The sequence below is a fragment of the Babylonia areolata genome, chromosome 4 (assembly GCF_041734735.1).
Source record: "Babylonia areolata isolate BAREFJ2019XMU chromosome 4, ASM4173473v1, whole genome shotgun sequence".
Lineage (NCBI taxonomy): Eukaryota > Metazoa > Mollusca > Gastropoda > Neogastropoda > Buccinidae > Babylonia > Babylonia areolata.
This window is the reverse complement of record NC_134879.1, coordinates 36,080,544-36,100,861: the sequence shown is the minus strand read 5'-3', so window position 1 is coordinate 36,100,861 and position 20,318 is coordinate 36,080,544. Positions and strand designations below refer to the sequence as shown.

Below are 20,318 nucleotides of genomic sequence, written 5' to 3'. Positions count from 1 at the left end.
TGGCGCTCTGACAAGACACTGGATCCCCTCTCAAGGGGTCAACAAACGACACTTTTGAAAGAGCATTCCATTTCCATATTTGACAGGTCATCGGCAAACAATACAGAATGGCCCATCTGCTTTCCTTTCTTTCTTCCAAAAAACGGACAGTCTGTTTTTGTCGTAAATCTTAAAACAGATTTCCGTGCCTAGACTGAAGAGATGCACCCATACAATCTGACACTAATCACCACTTGGCCTTGCCCGCAGCGTCGATTTTGTGAATGGCGTCTACCCGTAAAATTTTTTGTTCTTCACATCAGTTTTCACAGTCTCATCTTGCCAGACAGATCTACTTATTTTTCACTCTTTTATCGATCTCTGCTGCAAAAATCTTCTTTTCCCTTGCAAGTTTTCTCATTTTGTCATGATTGACGATGATCGTCGAAATCAGGTATCTTAACAAGTCGCGAAGTCTGCGAGCGGAAGTCGTGTAATCACAACCGAATACGGATAAGCTGAATGATGACAGAGGAGCAACGGAACACTTATTCTCAATTGGTTCGCTTATCCTAACATGAGACATTTTGGCAAACGCTGTGGGTCTGTCTTGTTGATTGGTTGGACAACGATCATGCAACGTTTGTCGGCTGGGGGAAAAAACCTCATCCCCCCACTCTGTCAATTTTCTCAACAGATTTACACGAATCTCAAAAATGGCCTCTGGAGCCTATTTTCGGTCAGAAATCCAACTGTTGTCAGAAAAATCTCATGCCTGATGAAGCAGTCATTTGCATAAGTACAGGAAAAGCCAGAAGTGATACAGCACCCAAACTTTACTTGCACTTGAAGACATAAAAGAATGTCAATGCACTGACCACAGTGTAGTAAACAACACAAGTGATACATCACCCAGACTGTACAAACGCTTGAAGACAACACAACTCTCAATGCTCTGACCAGATTGGGAAACATTGCAAGTGATACATCACCCAGACTGTACACACGCTTGAAGACAACACAACTCTCAATGCTCTGACCAGATTGGGAAACATTGCAAGTGATACATCACCCAGACTGTACACATGCTTGAAGACAACACAACTCTCAATGTACTGACCAGATTGGGAAACATTACAAGTGATAAATCACCCAGACTATACACACGCTTGAAGACAACACAACTCTCAATGCTCTGACCAGATTGGGAAACATTAGAAGTGATAAATCAATCAAACTGTACGCATGCTTGAAGACCACACAACTCTCAATGCTCTGACCAGATTGGGAAACATTACAAGTGATAAATCAATCAAACTGTATGCATGCTTGAAGACAACACAACTCCCAATGTACTGTCCAGATTGGGAAACATTGCAAGTGATACATCACCCAGACTGTACACATGCTTGAAGACAACACAACTCTCAATGCACTGACCAGAGACTTGTAAACATTTTAGTGATATGTCACCCAAACTGCACAAATGGTTGAATACAACAACTAAATGCACTGACAGAGATTAAGAAACATTATAAGTGCTATGTCACCTAAACTGTACAAGCACTTGAGGACAGAATGCACTGACCAGCGTTTTCTTGCTTGGAGGCTTCCCGTAGGCCAGCTGCTCCAAGATCTGCAGGGAGTAGTACAGACGATGGGGACTGTCAGGGGGCAGCAGCCTGTCCCAGTCCACCTTGCTGCTGGCGTCCCCACTGCTTGGATCCACACTCTGCCAACAGTCAACACAGCTTTCTGTAACTGCTGTACATCGAGAAGATGACAGTTCACACATGGATAAATCATCCCGGTTGTACCAAGAAAACTTTTTAAAGGATTATACAAGATCAATGATGAATGTCTTTAACTCCAGCACTGATGTGAGGAAGTAAGGTAACAATTCACACATGGGAAAATTGTCTTAAGTTGCAGCAAGAAAACTTCCAAAGGATTACACATGATAGATATGAAAGAGAATTTCTGTTTCTTTTTCTTTTCTTTTTTTAAACATATTTTATTTTATTCTTTTAAAAAACATTATGATTCAAAAATGAAAAATACAAAATGAAAACATTTCAAGAAAAGTTATTGATAAACATTCACAACAAATCATTACATTGAGAATCATTCACCATCCCAAAATATATCAAAGCTGAACAGAAAATTACAAATAAATTCATAAAATAAATACAATTAGAACTGACAATCTCACTCTTGCTCTTCACACATCAGCCTCAAAATCAAAAGAAACCCAAACATGTAAGATCACAGTCACACACACATATATACACATTTTAACACAATAAAAAATTTTTTTTTAAAAAGCTACTGTAAAGTTCGGTCTATAAGCCGCGACTTTTTACCCCAGCTTCAACCTCTGTGACTTATACAATGATGCGGCTTATTTGCGGATTTTAACAATCCTAGTGTCACGTTCTCGTCTATTCTTAGCTGCCCTTCAACTCACCAAAATCATGATTTCTGTCCATGAATTTTTGGATGAGCTTCAGGATAGTGTGCTAACTGTTCATGTTTTATAAATCAAATCCGCACACATTAAAGCCTTCAGATCAGCATTCAGTTCTACTCTGCTCAAGCGTACACCCTCATTGTCACGGACAAGGAGGGTTGTGTGTGCGTGTGTGTGAACGCTGCCAGTTATGGTAGACCCCCTCTCCTTGTAGCTCTCCCGCGTGCTCCATGTAGCTAAGGAAGTCTATGGAATGCACGTGTTGCACTGGAAAGCATGACGTGCAGATTTCCGATTTGTGAGCTATGGGAAGTTTTCTTAGTTTGGAAAACCAGCACCATTAGTCAGTGGAGCAAGACACTTGGCCAGGTCTACAACGGTGTAGGGTCCTATAGACAGAGACGCTCAGCCAGTATTTTGGCCGGAGTTCAGAAACCGCTGAGGTATTTATTCATTTATTTTAGAGTCATTGCATTGGTAAAAGGATCTTGCAATTTGTAGTATTTGTTGTACAACCGTCCAAAAATATACATACCTGTATTACTAGTCGGTTTTGCTCTTCACGTGTTGGTTACCTGTCTGACGTTAAATGTGTTTAATTTCTTATTTTCGTCGTAGACAGTTATTTCCTAGTCTGGAATGTTACCAGTTTACTTGAAAGTGACATGCGGTTTTTTGCTTGAGTGTTTGATTCTTGTTCTCTAATTCGGTATTACTTTCACTCTAAATTTACAATTTCATATTACCTCACATATTCTCAGTTTGATGTGCTAGAATTACTTGGTCTATTTCTCCCAGTTCTGAATGTGGAAACAGTGAAATACAGGTCTAGCCTACATTTGTTTGGGGGATTATTTTCAGTAGATTTGTGAATTACTTCACAAAATTATTTCAGGAAATAATTGTTAAATTGGAGTTAAACCTGAACATTTCAGCTGTTGGCTGAATTAATATTTTGTAGAAAGACTGGAAAACCGTTCAATTATATTCAGACTGCCTTACCTGTAAACCGTGATGGGACTTAAGGGGAGTGAATGAGTCACTGTCCATGATAATGTAATGTAGTGCTATTGTGATTCCCCTTCCGCCCTGAAATGGTGGGCGGCAGCTGAATCATACCAAGGTTGTGGATAGTTCACCAGAACTTAGCCACGGATTCTAGGTTTTTGTCGTAGGGAGCTCCACTCTCCCTGTGTGGAGACCCAACTTAATCCTGCTGTTTGAGTGGCCGTCTTCCGTCTGGGGAGCTCGAGCGTCACTGGTGGACGTGTTTCCCCAAGGCTACACCAGAGTCCAGAGTAAATTTTTCGTATTTGTTTATTTCGGGCTTTTGTTTGGATGAAGGTGAGAGAGCGTGAGAGAGTTGGCCATAACTTTTGGTTGAAAAGTTGCACGCGACACTCATCATGCCAAAAAACGCGACGTTATGCCTATGATGCAGCCTTCAAATTGAAGGTGATCAACCTAGCAGACGACAGTGCAAGCGACGAACCAGCAGCGACCTCCACCTTCATGAAGTGAAAGCGAGGCTAAGTCAGTGACAAGATGGCGGAGGAAGCTGTGCTGGTTCTTTTCAACTCGGACACTGAAGATGAAGATTTTAGTGGATTCAGTGAGCAGGATGATGTTGAATAAATGTGACTATCCCTAAATTATGGATCTTATTTTCGTTGTGTTTATTCATTATTTTTTTGTGGCACTAGCAGTATTTTTGCTTGCTTTTCTTTGTGTTGTTCCCGCTTGTGTTTATTTCATAACCTACAGTATCGACAGCTTTTCTTAGTATCAGTATGTGTTCTGGTACTGGAAATAAATGCGGCTTATTAACCGGTGCGGCTTATGTACGTATAAAGTTCAATTTTTTCCAAAATTTAGTGGGTGTGGCTTATATACCAGTGCGCTCAATAGACCAAACTTTACGGTAGTCCCTACAGAGGGTGTTGCAACAATTCTTAACATCAACAGCAAACTCTGCAGGAGATTAATCTTTCTTTTCCTATATCTTGAAGTCTGGAAATGTCATCCTAATTTACACCCCTGTTGGAGTCTGCACTAGTGGGTCACGGTACAGTATGTGTAATTAAACCTATTTTCTAATTATGTGTAAAGTCTGTGATAAGCTCTCTCCCCCTCTCACACATGCATGTTTAAAAACATCTTGAGAAAAACTCTGTGTAATTAAACCTATCTTCCAATTTTGTATCAAGTCGGTGATGAGCTCTCTCACCCTCTCACACATTCACACATGCATATTTTAAAAGCCAACTGAGGAAGAAACTCCTTCATCTTGAATTTGAACACATGACATATACAAAATAACAAGCACAGACTTGAACTCTTTCTGGTCTTTCTTGACATCTGGTTTGGAGACTGCTGCGAAGAATCCTGATTCTGATGTTTCCAGGATTCAAGGGGACCTGAATAGGTTTATGCCACTGAAAGGGTGCAGACAGTGGAAAGACAGAAAATAAAATAAATGAATGAACAAAACAAAAACCAAAAATCATCAAGACAGTTGTACTGTTCCGTACTTAAAACCAACTCTGACTCCTTACTCGTCATCTTTTCTCTCAGAGACAAAGGCCAGCTCTAAGAGCAGCCAGTTATCTGTTGACTGAAGAGTAATACAATACAATGTAATGCAACTTTTACCCAAAAGTGGTTAAAAAAGAAAAAGAAAAACGTCTATGACCAATAACCAAAGAGCGTGGCTTTTTTGTGGTCAAAACATGAAAGAGCGTAAGTGTGACAAGTCAGGATATTCTGCAGGGTTATTCCATAGATTCAAAAAACTTGATTAAAAACAGACAAGAACAGGGTTATTCCATCGTTTACACATGAACCAACAAAAAGTTCAAAAACTAATGCTCAGAGAACAGGTTTATTCCACAGATTCAAACAACTCCATTATAAACAGAAAAAGAAGAGCAGGGTTATTCTATAGATTCACTTGTTTACACATGAGCCAACAAAAGGGTTCAACAACTAATACTCAGCATTTTTCAAGGTGCTGTATGTACCTTTGCTGGGGTTTTTTTGGTTTTTTTTCATACCTGTTGAGTGAAACCCTGCAGGTGTGAGGGACTTGTGGGCAGCATCATAAGGAGCTCCCACACCACACGGGACAGACGACGGGCTTCTGCCTGAAGTCGTGCGCGCTCCTGTGCATCCTGTAGAGAAAGGAAAATGGAGCTGTAAAACCTTTTTTCTTCTCTTTTTCTTTTCTTATCAACACACCTGTTCTGATTCTTAAGTATTTGGAACTGTTTTTTCTCATTCTTTATCCATATACCAAGCACGACTGTTCTGATTAATAAGTATTTTGAACTCTTTTTTCTCATTCTGTATCTAGATACCAACCACTGCAAAAAAACAACAAACAAACAATAAATCCAGTTACAAACAAAAGCAGCATTTAACCGTGACAACAGCAAACAACAAAAATCAATTTCAAACTCAAGAATTCACTGCACAGAAGCACTGACCAGGTTTTCCATTTCAGAGCCAGCATGGCTGAGCTTTTCAAGCAGGGTGAAGAGGTGTCCAAAGTGGGGCTCCTGCGTCAGCAGGGCCAGGGGCATCCTGACGCGGTCAGGGGCTGGCAGGCATGAGGACGGAACCGACCCATCCTGCTTCTTGGGAGGTCGGCTTGCTCCCACCGACACAAACACCAGCTGCGCACATGGTTGCACGGAGTCAAGGTTATATTTTGGGACGTTTTCCCACCCATCTTCCTCCCTCCCCGCACCCCCATGACTGCTTTTCTTTATTCATTCAAAAGTTTTAAAAATGGAGTAAACATTCTGTCTTTCCACTCTCAGAAACAGGATGGAAAATAATCACCCAACTAAAACTGGAAAGACAAGGGATTGTGCTAACAAATGAAAAAAGTCTAACAACTGAAAAGGCAAGCATATAACAAAAAACAAAAAAAAAAAAAAAAAATCATCCGATAATATACTATACACATGTATCCATCCATCCATATTGTATTGTGTTGTATTTCTTTTTTTTGTCACAACAGATTTCTCTGTGTGAAATTCAGGCTGCTCTCCCCAGGGAGAGCACATCAGTACAATACAGCACCACCCCATTTTTCTTTTTTTCCTGCGTGCAGTTTTATTTGTTTTTCCTATCGAAGTGGATTTTTCTACAGAATTTTGCCTGGGACAACCCCTTTTGTTGCCGTGGGTTCTTTGACATGCGCTAAGTGATTGCTGCACACAGGACCTTGGTTTATCGTCTCTTCCAAATGACTAGCGTCCAGACCACCACTCCAAGGTCTAGTGGAGGGAGAGAAAATATCAGTGGCTGAGCTGTGATTTGAACCAGCGCACTCAGATTCTCTCGCTTCCTAGGCGGACGCGTTACCTCTAGGCCATCACTCCACTGTGTATATACAGACCCATCCAGTCACCGATCAATAGCCCCCAACCCATCCACACAAACAAACACGCACACACACACAAGAGTGTGCACAGTCACTGAAGTGTACACAACTGGTATCAATGAAACTCAGGTAGTAACTCAAATGTCCAAAACATCAATCATTTTAAAAACAGTGGAACAAAGTCTTTTTTTTTTTTCTCTATTGTCCATGGGTTCTTTTCTGCCCATGAGATTTATAACTAATTCAAACCCTTTGCAATCACCCATGTAAATAACCAGGAGTAAAAATAACATTAAAAAAAATCCGCACTTCACACACAGTTCCTCAATGCACACATTTACCCATGAACTACGTTGCGTATACAACCGAAGCTTGATACATGACTTAACTCCACACCACCCCAAGCCCTACACTTGCCTGGTTGTCCTTGAGCTGCATCTCTCCCAAGGTTTTGTCATCCACATCAACAGTCAGCTCCTGTCCCAGAAAGATCATGCGGATGGGGCCATCACCCAGCATAGCCCCCAGAATCGGAGAGATGGGGCTGCTGTGGGCTGGGTGGCCTGCTGGCAGCTCACTAAGGCGCTGCCGCTGCTGCTGCTGTTGCCGCTGAAGTATCTCCCACCATCGTGTCACCTCTGCTCTCAACTCGGACACCAGATCCGTTGCCTGCATATCTATCTGTGTCTGCAGGGAGCAGATGTAACTCAACTGAGCACAGAGTGCCAGAACAAAGATTATTTCAGTGACTGATCCGACATGCAGGGAGAAAATAAAGAATAAAAAAAACAACAACAAAAAACCTTACACATTAATGTCAATAAGTCATTATACAAGTCAACACACACGTATCTGTAACCAAACACAGCTGTACACACATACACACCTCTCTCTCTATATATATATATGTGTGTGTGTGTGTGTGTGTGTTTGAGTGTGTGTGTGCACGTGCGAGACACAGCATGTGAAAACCTGGCTTTAGTCAAAATTAATCTTTTTTGACATTTATGTACTTTCAGAAAGTTTAAAAATCACAGATGAACACAGAAAAAACAAAACTGATCTATCATACTTTTTTTCAAATAATTATTTTCAAAACTGGTGTGCTCAAAAAGAACAAATGAGAAATCAGCACATGAAAAAACCATACATTTGCTGCTTGTAATTTTAGAACAAGAAATATCACGAATTTGTATGTGGTGTCAAAAGATTCAGATTTAACTAATTTATAGTTGGAAAAAAACACAGGAAAATTCATATTTTCTTTCCGTATTCAAACGAAGTCAAGAATGGAGAGTGGAAAAGTGACGTCATGCCATGAGAGAGCAGTCAATGGTGACAGAGAATGGTCAAATGAGAGACAAAGGCCATTTTTGTGTTTTAACAAAAAGTATTTCCTGTAATGATGATGAAGCTTTTGAACTTCGGCTTTGAATCCCAGATCAAAATAATGTTTACTAACAGCAGTCATGAAGTGTATTGTCACATCATCAGCGACGGAATTTCAGAAAAGCCTTGAGTCAAATGTACTGAACATTGCAACTTTAGTGATGTGTGCAGCAGTACCAACAGTGCATGCACCTGAAAACATTAAAATACTAGTTTCAGCAGTTTTATGCTAAAATACTTACTGACAGCAAAGATAAGACTTTTAGAGATGAGAAATTTGTAAAAATTTGGATTTTCGTTATCTTGACCCAAATGACATGTTTTTTGTGCACAGCTAAGAATAGCTGGCAGTGACGTAAGCCAGGTTTTCACATGTTGCATCACATAAATCTATGCAAACAAGTAAACATACATAAGCATACAGAGATAACTACAAAGCTATATTAATACATGAAACCACAATTTCTTATTTTACTTAAACAATGCATGTTTATAACACATTCTGATCTGATACATTTTAAGCACCATATATGCTCCAAGCCTTTTATTGCATTTCCATTAAAAGAACAAGACTTTTTCTATGTCACATGCAGATAGATCCTGTATTGCCCACTTAATTCTGCACACAGAAACATCTTTGGAGAAAAAAAAAAGGTCAGTTTAGTTGAATAACCTTGCATTCTGCACACAAAAGTACCTTGTTTAGGAAAACGAAAGTCAACAAATTTCAAACACAAGACACCACCAATATACCCTGATTACATTACAAGTATACCTTTTCTGTTATTCCTGTTGGCTGCAGCAAGAGACGGATTACACATTTTCCAGAGGACGGCGCTTGATGGGGTGTCATACCCACACCATCCAGGCGCAACGTACGCAGGTGAAACGCGTACCTTCGGCTGAACAGCTCCAGGTGGTTCTTCAGCAAGATCAATCCTCTGTGGATCCGCTGAATGTACACAGCAGGCCCCTTTTGCAAAAAGAATGACAAAATAAACGTGCAACAAACTAAAGGAAGAAGGAAACAGAATCCAATAGGAAAGGCAGATTATAAATACTGAAAACAGTTTTAAAGAGAATAGTAACTGCATGTGCATTTCTTACTACTTAACATGTGTCGGCGTCACAATTTTCTTTCAATACTTTCTTCATTTGGAAAGTCACACAATTTCCTCAAAAAACAACAACCAACAAACAAAAAAAAAAACCCAACAAAACACACACACACAAAAAACACAGTAGCCATTAATAATACAGCACAATAAAAAGTTTGCGGACCTGTCTCAAGCTGGCGAGGGCTGTCATGAGGTTGCTCATGCAGCGCTGTATGAAGAGCTCCTCTCGTTCCAGAGTGCCGCCCCCGTAGTTGAGGAAGTAGCTGTTGAGGTACTGGGTAGCCGACATGCTCACCTCCTGGTTTGTGGCCTGCAGGGCGATCTCCCACAGCTGGTCCATCCCGCAGATCTGAAAGTCAGACATCACAGAGCCACCTTTCAAAACTCATGCAGTAATCATGTCACTGGAATCTGCGTGTCACAAAGTCATCTTTCAAAATCCATGCAACAACCATTCTACAGATTAAAAAAAATCCATGGCAGTGGGTAACTTTTCACAGCTCAAGCTGCAATGATCTCCTCAACTCTAACATTCTCCTGTTGTGCTTTCCTGCAAGCAATATTTATCAATAACTCAGTATCATGCCTTACTGCTGACCAAATTCAATAAAAAAATAAAAGACTTGATAATCAATCGGAGGAAAAAAGTTAATCAGTTCATACAGCAGTGTCTGGCCTTATTTCATCTGAATGCATATTGTGCTTAGCACCAAGCAATGTCTGCTTGAAGTTGTAAGCCTTTGTCTTACTTAATTGATTGAAACATGTTTTAACGTTTATTTTTTGTTACAAGAAACTTGTAACATTTTCATGCACACCCAAGGGATTTTCTGAAATAAAAAGTAGTCTTGAAATTTCCTTAACTTATCTTGATCAGTGTTCTGCACTCCTTTTTTTTCTTGCAAAGGAAAACACCAACATCAGCGACAAAACTGACTCTGTAATTGGATCAGGACTGTTCCACTTCACTCCCATAACTCTTGGTCTTCCAGATAATACCATGAAGTACCACACATACACAGACTGAGTCAACTAGCAAGGTGTATAACTAAAAAAAAAATCAATCCACCCTGAAAGCACAGCATCACCTGATCTTCAGATAGTGGTGTCTGTGGTGTGATGGAAATGCGTGTGAGGTGAGACAGGTGCTGGAACAGGTTCAGGCCGATCATCGTCATGTTCTCTGGGTTCAGGCGCGGAATCTGTTCACAGGACAGCAAAGCAAAACAAATGAAGACAACTGAATTCAAAAGAAAATGTGTAACAAAATGACAACAAAAAAAGCATAACAGATTAAAATGACTATCCAGTAAGTTTCAACTTTTTCCCTCCTCAACATGAGATACGAATGACATACGCTCAGACATAGACTTGCAAATGCTTAGGTGGTTTCTGCAAGAAAATCATCCTATTTGAAAACATGCAGTTTCAACACTAATATTTCATCAATATACTTTCAAGAATGGGGGTCTAGTACGGAAACAAAAACAAACTACAACAACAAAAAGAAAAAAAAGAAAAAGAAAATAAATGAAGAGGTTGTCTAGTCTTTGTGACTGGGGTCACCTTTTCCAGGAAGATATGGCGGAAGAGTTCCAGACCCATGGCATGATGTTCCTTGCTCTTGGCCTGGTTGAAGAACCACTGAAGGCAATCATCAGATGAGGATGGATTCTCTGCCAGACAGTTCCACAGGATGTCCACTTGTTCCTCGTTCATCCCTGCAGCGAACACAACGAAGTACATCAAACAGCACCTGAGCATGTTAGGCTGAAGGAGTCACAAGCATCACATTTCCTGACATCTCAAATATGAACGGGAGACAGGTGACTTTTTTAAAATTTCTATTTTTTATCTCTTATCACTTCATGAGGGAGTTTTCAGATCAAGCCTTTCCAGCACTTTATTTTTCACTCCTTGCTTTTAGCTGGCTGAAAGACTTTCAGATGGAAATGAAACTGCAGTAAATTCTTTTCCCAAGTTCAGCAGCAAATGAGAAAACTCTAAAGCCTTCCTACCTGAAGGGTTACTAATGACCTAGTGCAATGCTGGTATAAAGACTTTACACACACAATTAAAAACATGAATTTTCATGTACCATGTAAGCTGATGATCTACTGAGGTTCAAATACTTACTGAATGTATCAGGAGTGTTGGTGTTAGCAAACATCATTGTCAGGAAACTGAGGCGCACTTGCACTTCTTCTCTGTAGCTATGCCTGTTCACAAAATTATTTAAGCAAAGCGAATCAATGTATTAAAAATCAAATATACAACAAATGTGCGTATTCATTTTTGTACAATAAGGGAGAAAAAAAAGGAAAAATAAACATGCATATGCATATTCACATGTCAAAAAACCATACACATGATAAAGAAATCCAACAGTCTTATAGCATATAAGACACAAATGGACACAAGGTCAGAATACATCAATGGATAGGGGAGGGGCGTTGGTTGTAACTTCACAACTTTGAAGTTTCACATATTATTCCAGGAACAGAGCTGAATGATTTTGTGAGCCGACAGGCACTTGATGTTGGTGGGTAAGTGAAAAGAAACATCAAATGAGCATAAGTTAAAATAAATGTCATAAAAAATATAAACCTTAAATTTCAAGTTACAATATGGTTTCAGTTGACATCCATAAATTATTCATACTTTCAAAGTGCAAAAATTCATGAATGGGAGTAAAGAAAAATGGGGTGAAGCAGTGTGCAGGTTATAAGCATGTATGTTCTTTTAATCTGTATCCTTTACAGACAGTATACTAGCACAGGAGTTCAGTTCTCAGACTGCTATGTTATTTCTTCACACACATATATCAAAGTTGTTGTTTTTACAGAGGGGAGGTAACCTACTTCCGGGAGGTTATCAGCCGTAGATACTTTCGTTTTCTCCGCATCGGCGGATAGTAGTTTGCACAGGACAGGAATCGGTCTCCCTGCCAGAGTCTGCACTAGTGGGTCATGGTAAAGTATGTGTAGTGAAATAATTGCCGGAGTCTGCACTAGTTGGGTCACGGTTAAGTATGTGTAATTAAAATTGTTTTTTATGTGATGCTTTGTCTTAAAGCAAGCAAAACAAAAACAACTCACAAGCCATTTGTGTCGTTTGGATTCCTCGTTTGTGAGAAATGAATCACATCTTCAAAGAAGTGATGCATCAGCCTCAGTTCAGACTCGGCCCACCTGCATACATTTAAAACAATTGACATAACTCATCATCATGTCCCTATTTATGGTAACAAAAACTTCTAATCCAATGAAATATCATCTTGTTATGCATAAAAGACAACAGGAGTATGCAGAGAACAAAAAGTAAAAGCAATATAAATAGATGAACTTTTCCCTTAATTTATCAACATGTTTCTTGCGTGTGCTATAATAAAGAACTCCGTCGAGTAGCAAGATTTCTACACAGCTATAATTCCACAACATTTAACTATTATTGTCCTCTTTCTCCAGAAAAAAGCAGTCATTGACAAAAAAAACAACAAAAAAAAACAAAAAAAACAAACAAACAACAACAACAAAAAAAAAAAAGAAAAAAAAAAAGGTGAGTATATATATCTACATATCTATATGTATATATACATACATACATACATATATATATATATATATATATATATAGAGAGAGAGAGAGAGAGAGAGAGAGAGAGAGAGAGAGAGAGAGAGAGACATGAGTCTTCAAAATCTTCAGTGATATTATCTATAAGCTGCTTATCTAATTTTTGACATTCACAATCATACATGATCACTTAGCTGTAACATACACCATTTTCAACATATTTTGCTAAAACACAACAGATGGATGTGGCATAAGAAATTATCTAAAACTTACCTGGTGATGTTGTGGATCTCAGAACTGCCACGGTAATTCTGGAAAGACCCGAACAACTTTGGCAGCAGCCTCAAGGATATTAGGATGGTCCTGGTGGATAGGAAAAAAAAGAATGCTAAAACAATTCTGAAACACATTTGCAAGTTTTCTTAATAGTACTCTCAAGGAAGCTAGCATAATTCTGAATATAATAATAATAATAATGGACATTTGTTGAGCGCTTTCCTCCCTTAAAGAGAGCTCAAAGTGCTTTACAATACTGAAATACAATACTGAAACTATGTTATCAATATACAGATTCAAATGAATATCAAATTCAAATGAAAACATTTTGTTTCATGTATCTGGTATTACTAAGTAAGCCACTGAATAACAAAATGAAACCACAGCATTTAACTAAACAAGGGATGAAAAAAACAGGTCGAGAGTTAATCTATACACGTCTTTCCATGTGATCTGAAACAACAAGGATATTAAAATAAAGCATTAGATGGTTTCATTTATTCCTTCAGTCCTCCATTGGGTGAAAAAAATGCATTACATTACAGTTAAAAACAAAGAAAATATTTATTCTTCATCACTACTATGTCACAAATATAACTCAATCAACACAATGCTACATGTTTTTATTGACTGATGTTATACTGAATATAAGACAACAACAACAAAAACAATAAATAAAAAATCAGAGATACAAATCTTATGAAATTTAGCACTGGTTCTGAGGACCAGCACACCATAATATCTATTCAATAATTTCTTGTGGATCTTAGGACAGTATTCTTTGTGCATGTTTGTGTAATTCTGATAATCTTTGGTCGGATTTCATTACCATTATTAGCAGTAGACTTATGCCAACTGAACTATGCCTGAAAACTGTAATTGTTGTCAATCATAAAGAAAGCAGTCTTAGGCATAAGTCCCATTGCCTTCATTGTACGTACCTATGTTCAGCGAGGTTTTGTACACATGCTTCAATGAACTTTGCTCGGATACAGCGGTCCACTCCAAAGGAGATCAGTGTATGGAGAGCTTTCTCTGCATCCACAACGAGTCCTTCTGGTAGCTTGGCCTGATAAAAAAAAAAAAAAAAAAAAATCAACATCAGAATGGTTCACACATCTAAATCACATTTCAATCAAAATTTGCACTTGAGACCAAAAAACACCTCAACAACAACAACAACAAAAAAAACACACACACACAAAAAATTATGGTGGGTAATATTGGCTACATCTATTACCTGTCTTCCAATTTAAGATAAGTTCAGCTGTCTATGACCAAATAAAAGAAAAGCATGCCACATATAGCAAATACAATTTATCAACATGTAGAAGTGCTGATACTGAATGCTGAAATACTGTTGTTAAAAAACACTCAAGCTGATCTAAGATATTGACATCTTGATATTATGTGCCGGTTACTTGTGCATGTTAATGAGCAAATTTATGCATAAAATCTTAAGTGAATAGCACAAAACATCTTTCAAAACAATCATTTTTGAACAAAGTAGACAAGTGTATAAGACCAACTTTCAAATTTAGCACAACTGATGTATATACTACAGTAATTTTCTAAAATGCACCTGCCTTTACTGGGAATACAAAAAAAGAAAGAAAAAAAAAGAATGAAAACTGAACAAAAATATGTCAAGCCTTTCAGAGCAAGCAAATACAACAAATTCAATCAGTGTTTTTTCCATCATTCTTACCGCCACATCATCTTGAACAAGGTCCCATATGAGCGTGTTGCCTTTCTTGCACACATCATCCAACGTGAAGTTGGTGGCCACCACTTGTTCTCTGGGTATAAGGCCAGCTCTGTGTTGCATCACTGCTGAAATTCATGACACCACCATTTTCAGCATACAATACTCTCTTAACTGCACATGGACAGAATGTGGGAATGAGAGAGAGAACGGGGGTGCAAGAAGACAAAGTGGCAGGAAGATAGAAGAGCGCATCTGAATTAACATGAACAGGAAAATTCCTCAAGCTGTTTGGTACCGAAACTTAAAACCCAGTTTACTAGCAACTATTTACTTCCTTATTTCAGTGAACATAAACAATAAGATTCTTTAAATTGTTCAGTACTAAAACCCAGTTTACTTATATCTATTTCTTTCCTAAATTCCTTTGCTTTGTTGAACTTGTTAATGCACAGATTTACTCATGAGCATGAGAACAAACATTCTTCATCTTACATTTCGGCATATGATGATGGTAGAGGTTGCCAATGGGCAGGTGTGGGCCGACGTGGGGAGCACTGTACTGGGCCTGAGCGTGGATCTGTTCCAGTTCATCGTCGCTGAATCCCTTCACCAGCATGTGACTGGGCTTGTCGCTCAGCTGGGAGTTAGGGCTGGCGCTGCCACCGCTCTCTGGGCTCATGATGTTCTCCGGGTAATTGCTGTACACATAGAACAAGTATCTGTGGCACCCACAGGCAGGCAAACCGGTTACTCAAATGTGTCTTTGAATGCTGAACAAAATAGCCAAGTGCTGTTCTCAAAAAGAAATAAATGAAATAAAAGCTAACATTTGTTTTTAAAAAATTAAAATATTTTAAAAATAATATCATTTTACAGCAGTGTAATATGGAGTATCCACCATAGCGACCTTTCTGAAGTGACACAGATAGGTCTTGTTCCACAGAGGTCAAACTGATCTCCTTCATTAATGAGACCATCATTCTTCACAAAAATGAGTGGATGAAAAAGACCATGATTTACAAGGGCTTTCATTAACAACTTCAAAAAATCATTTTTGAACACTTCTTGTCATGCATTTATAGAAAGTGTTTTACTAGAAATTGTCAAATGGTGCTTGAACAAAGTGTAATCTTTGAAACCCATTTTCCATCACTGGATTTCAATGGACTGCTTTAGTATTTCCTTCACTGGGGAAAAAAAAAATATATATATATATAAGGGGAGAGTACTGCTTTTTGGATGCAAAGCTTATTTCTATGAAAGATGGTTTACCATTACCAAACCTCAATGGAACTACCATGCCAAGGATCTTCTTGGAATCATTCACCGTGTTCACACAAACCACAAAATGGCAGACACTGGGAGAATCAGAAATGAAATCTGTGCTGTTTGGTGTGATTTAAAATTTAAAATATGTGCAAAATCATGCAGAATCATGTTTAGAAATGGAAATTTACAATGAACCTTTGCCAAAGTAGTCGTGTACCCTGTCAAGGTGCAAAAACAGCAGGAGGCAGTAGTGATTCAAGAAAGATTTGAACTTCTGGGTTGCACTGGGAATGAGAAGGGACACTTCCTGAATGTTGATTCAGCGGTGTACAGGACAATAAAAACAATGTTTTCTTTAACTTCATCATAAGTGTAAAAGTTAAAAAATGCCTCAAGACCACTGTATAAACTGTATATAGGAGTTTCATGCCACTAAAGAAACGTTGATAACTTGCAAAGTGATACTCGTTTCGCAAATTTCCTGTCATATGAAATTTATACTGGTGTGTGTAGGAAATTAGATGTCATTCTTTAGCTTTGTGTTGATCAGTCCTGTTTGTCCCCAGTGCACCCCAGAGAAGTGCGTTCATCAAGAAAGTGAATGTACACATTCATGCCTACAGCACCATACAAGGAAACATGCTATCATTTTCATAAGTGAAACATTTTCTGAAAAGTATAAAAGTGAGGTACCTGATCACAACCAGTATGAAAACATGGAAAACTCTGAAACTTGTACAAGAAATTATACCTCATGTTTTCTGAGACTTTTGGGCTTGGGGCTTTTGGCCTTTCTGGCCTTTCAACCTTGCATCTGACAAGACCAAAAGGAGGAGTTTGTATTATACTCCATGTTTGGTGTTACATATACTTACCATGTCAAACTGATGCAAACTAGGCCTATTGGTTTGCTCTGCTTGGCCAAATTTCGCGCGGCTAACAGTGAAAAGACGGGCCCGCCCGCTCTCAGCCAATCAAACGCCTCTAAAAGCTATAAGCGCTGAATCATTCCGTTGGCCAAGGCTCTCCACGCCATCTTGTCAGGTTTACGCTCTGTCTCGTCTTACGCTTTTTTCGGCTATTAAGCGTATCCTTTTGGCCTTATTTTGTTGCATGTGGCTAAACATTTTTTTTTTTTTTTTAAATACAAAGCCAATAAATCACTCTGCATTAAAACCAGTTAAAAACTGGTGGGAAAATGACAATTAGATAGGCAGTTTATCCCTGTGTGACCATGACCTTAAGTCAAGGCCATTCAGGAAGATATCAGATGCTAAATTTCTTTGTTTTATATTCACATAGTTTTATATTTTGCACTTGTAATCATTAGCGTAGACCACACTAGTTAAAGCGTTGGACTTTTCATGAAGGTTCAAGGCTCGAATCTCAGTTACAGCGCCTGGTGGGTATAGGGTGGAGACTCTTCCAATCTCCCAGGTCAACAGATGTGCAGACCTGCTAGTGCCTGAAGCCCCTTCGTGTGTGTGTGTGTGTGTGTGTGTGTGTGTGATATATATATATATGCATGCAGAAGATCAAATATGCACATTAAAGATCCTGTAATCCATGTCAGCATTCAGTGTGTTATGGAAACAAAAATATACCCGGCATGCACCCCCTGGAATACTGAGTATTACTGTCTACATGGCATGTGTAAAAACGGTCATACACGAAAAAGCCCACTCGTGTACACGAGTGAACATGCAAGTCACAGCCCACTAATAAAGAAGAAGACCAAACTGGAATCAGTATTTAAAAAGAAAAAGAAAAAAAGACACTGCCATCTCACTATCTGAGCATGCTGACATACTATACAGAGATCACAGTTTATTGCAAACTTGTAAAACACAGACATTGATTCCCCTGTTCAAGCAGCCAAAATACATTAAAAGATACATCCTTAACACATGGGTGCATGAGGGTCCACATTAGACTGACTGTTTACACACCTGAACCAACAAAAACTATGAACAAGGATAGAGAGAAATAAGAAAAATGGGAGCATGTACCTCTCTGCCTGTTCCACCTGTTGGTGACCTTCAATGCCCACCTGCCTTTTCAGGTGGTGATGGTCACCCAGCTGTAGCGGAGAACTGCGATGTCCATGGTCCATGCCCTGCCACATAAACTACAACATCATACAATACAAATTAATAATACAGGAGAAGTTGGAAATAGTCCACAGCATTAAGTCCCTTTTTTTCACCCTTGCAAAAAAAAAAAAAGAAAGAAAGAAAAAGAAAAAAAAGAAAGTTATTTATATATACAAAAGTGTCATTCAACATACACCAGGCATATCAAACATCAAACCCATTGCCTACTTATAAAGGGTGACTTTGATTAGAACTGAATTGTTGTACAAATAAAAAGTAAAAGAAGAAATGTCATTTCTTTCATGCTCATCATCTGATAAACTCTCTTTCTCCCTACACACCTAAATTTATAGTTGTGGATTTGTCCATGGGACATTTAAACTTATCATTAAAGTGTTTTAAATATTTTCAGGTAAAATCACTTCTGCATAGCATATGCTATATAATACATGTTCATTTTCCACTCTTTGACAACTATCTGCTGAATTAATTTCTACAAAATACACTTCTTGCCCTGTGGGTATTTGGCAAAAAATCCTTAATAGAAGGCATTATATTTACATCAGTAATTTATCAATTAGACAGAACAAGGACAAACTAATGTAGGCTGAGCTGATGCATTTCTATTTATACAAAACGGACTATGCTGGCTCTGCTTATAAACAAGACTACAGCTGACAAAGACACAGCACAGTGCATGTCACCAGGAAAGACAACCATCCTAATACAGCCTGCGGATATACCATCATATTGTACTTTCTACACTAGGCAAAACTGCTCTGTTTGACGCATAGCTGAAAACTGTTCCTTCTCTTTTGAGTGCTTAATTTTAATTACTGTAGTAAAATCTTAAGACCTACATGAGAGTGAAACTATATGCGATTGAGACAATGACTTTACATGATGAGTGAACAATAGAAGAGATCAGAAAGCACATCTTGGAAATACAAATAGCGCATCAGTCAGGGAATATATGACTGTGATCTTAATGCAAAAATACATTCATTTCTGCACACAATCTTGGAGATCAACGAAACAAAATTACAGAGATAAGTATGAAAGATCCACAGCAAAAACTGGGACAAATCTAGACTGATTCAACTGTTATCACTATGCAAAGAAGAAATGATGATTTGGATCTATTTTAAAACACCAATAAAGGATTTGGCATGTTTGATTAGAATACCTAAGTAATTTTGAAAATGTTCGCAGTCCACACTAAAAAGCAAAAATGAGGACATGCACTTTACTGACGCAGTTAAAAAAAAAAGGAAAGAATCGAATCATGCAATAGCGTCCATTTGAAAACAACAACCACTGTCAGAAATTCTGAAAGCTCAGTGATGCCTCTCCATTGCTACAGGTTCCTTTCTGACCAGGGCTCTTGGTAAAGTTGGCCCAATAGTTCCGAGACATGGTGGGACCCAATCATGATGAACATGACCCTCTCACCTGCAGTGAAGGCAGCTGAGTGAAGGGTCCTTTCACCAAGCTGGCATCCCCTGTGAGACGTTCACTCCTTGCCGCCAGCTCAATCTCATCAGGAGACTCCCCAAGAGAGCTGTGCCTGGCCCTTCCTGGCTGAGGCATTGGGCCTATCACAGGATGTTGAGGCTGTATTTTCTGACGCATCACAATGTTTGCAGCTTGTTGAAGGATGTTGGGTGAAGGCCCCTGGTTCTGAATTTGCTGGAAGAATTTCGTTTCATTTCAAGCACAAAAATATATCACAGGGAATCTTATGGCAATTATCAAGACTGAAAGAGGTGCATGAAGTGAGTTCTAAATTCAATGAAAAGACAAGTAGTTAAAAAAAAATTCATGATTCTTCTCATATTCCTTCTCACATAGGAAAACAAATAATTGCAGGCAGGAAAAAAAAAATGTGTGGCGCTGTCAGTGTAGTGACGCACTCTCCCTGGGGAGAGCAACCCGAATTTCGCACACAGAAATCTGTTTTGACAAAAAGAGTAATTCAAATACAATACAAATACTGTTGCAGCTATTGTACAGAAGTGTAAAGGTCTCTGTAATCTATTGCATGATTACTGAT

At 38.7% G+C, this 20,318-nt stretch overlaps 1 protein-coding gene across 6 annotated transcripts in view; it reads right to left on the bottom strand.

Moving 5' to 3' along the window:
- The window catches only part of LOC143281121 (ubiquitin carboxyl-terminal hydrolase 34-like), a 118,102-nt gene that overhangs the window by 60,322 nt on the left and 37,462 nt on the right, over positions 1-20,318 (bottom strand). For 4 of the 6 annotated variants that reach the window (XM_076586100.1, XM_076586104.1, XM_076586103.1 and 1 more), the window contains 16 exons: positions 19,718-19,954; positions 18,182-18,300; positions 15,396-15,601; positions 14,904-15,028; positions 14,137-14,264; positions 13,193-13,282; positions 12,445-12,537; positions 11,483-11,565; positions 10,913-11,067; positions 10,435-10,548; positions 9,510-9,695; positions 9,004-9,201; positions 7,257-7,526; positions 5,935-6,123; positions 5,503-5,619; positions 1,568-1,711 (listed from right to left, as the gene is read on the bottom strand). In XM_076586100.1, the coding sequence (XP_076442215.1) occupies positions 1,568-1,711; positions 5,503-5,619; positions 5,935-6,123; positions 7,257-7,526; positions 9,004-9,201; positions 9,510-9,695; positions 10,435-10,548; positions 10,913-11,067; positions 11,483-11,565; positions 12,445-12,537; positions 13,193-13,282; positions 14,137-14,264; positions 14,904-15,028; positions 15,396-15,601; positions 18,182-18,300; positions 19,718-19,954 (2,454 nt within the window). The remainder of the gene's footprint in view (positions 1-1,567; positions 1,712-5,502; positions 5,620-5,934; positions 6,124-7,256; positions 7,527-9,003; positions 9,202-9,509; positions 9,696-10,434; positions 10,549-10,912; positions 11,068-11,482; positions 11,566-12,444; positions 12,538-13,192; positions 13,283-14,136; positions 14,265-14,903; positions 15,029-15,395; positions 15,602-18,181; positions 18,301-19,717; positions 19,955-20,318) is intronic. The other 2 variants (XM_076586101.1, XM_076586102.1) reach the window with 2 other exon arrangements.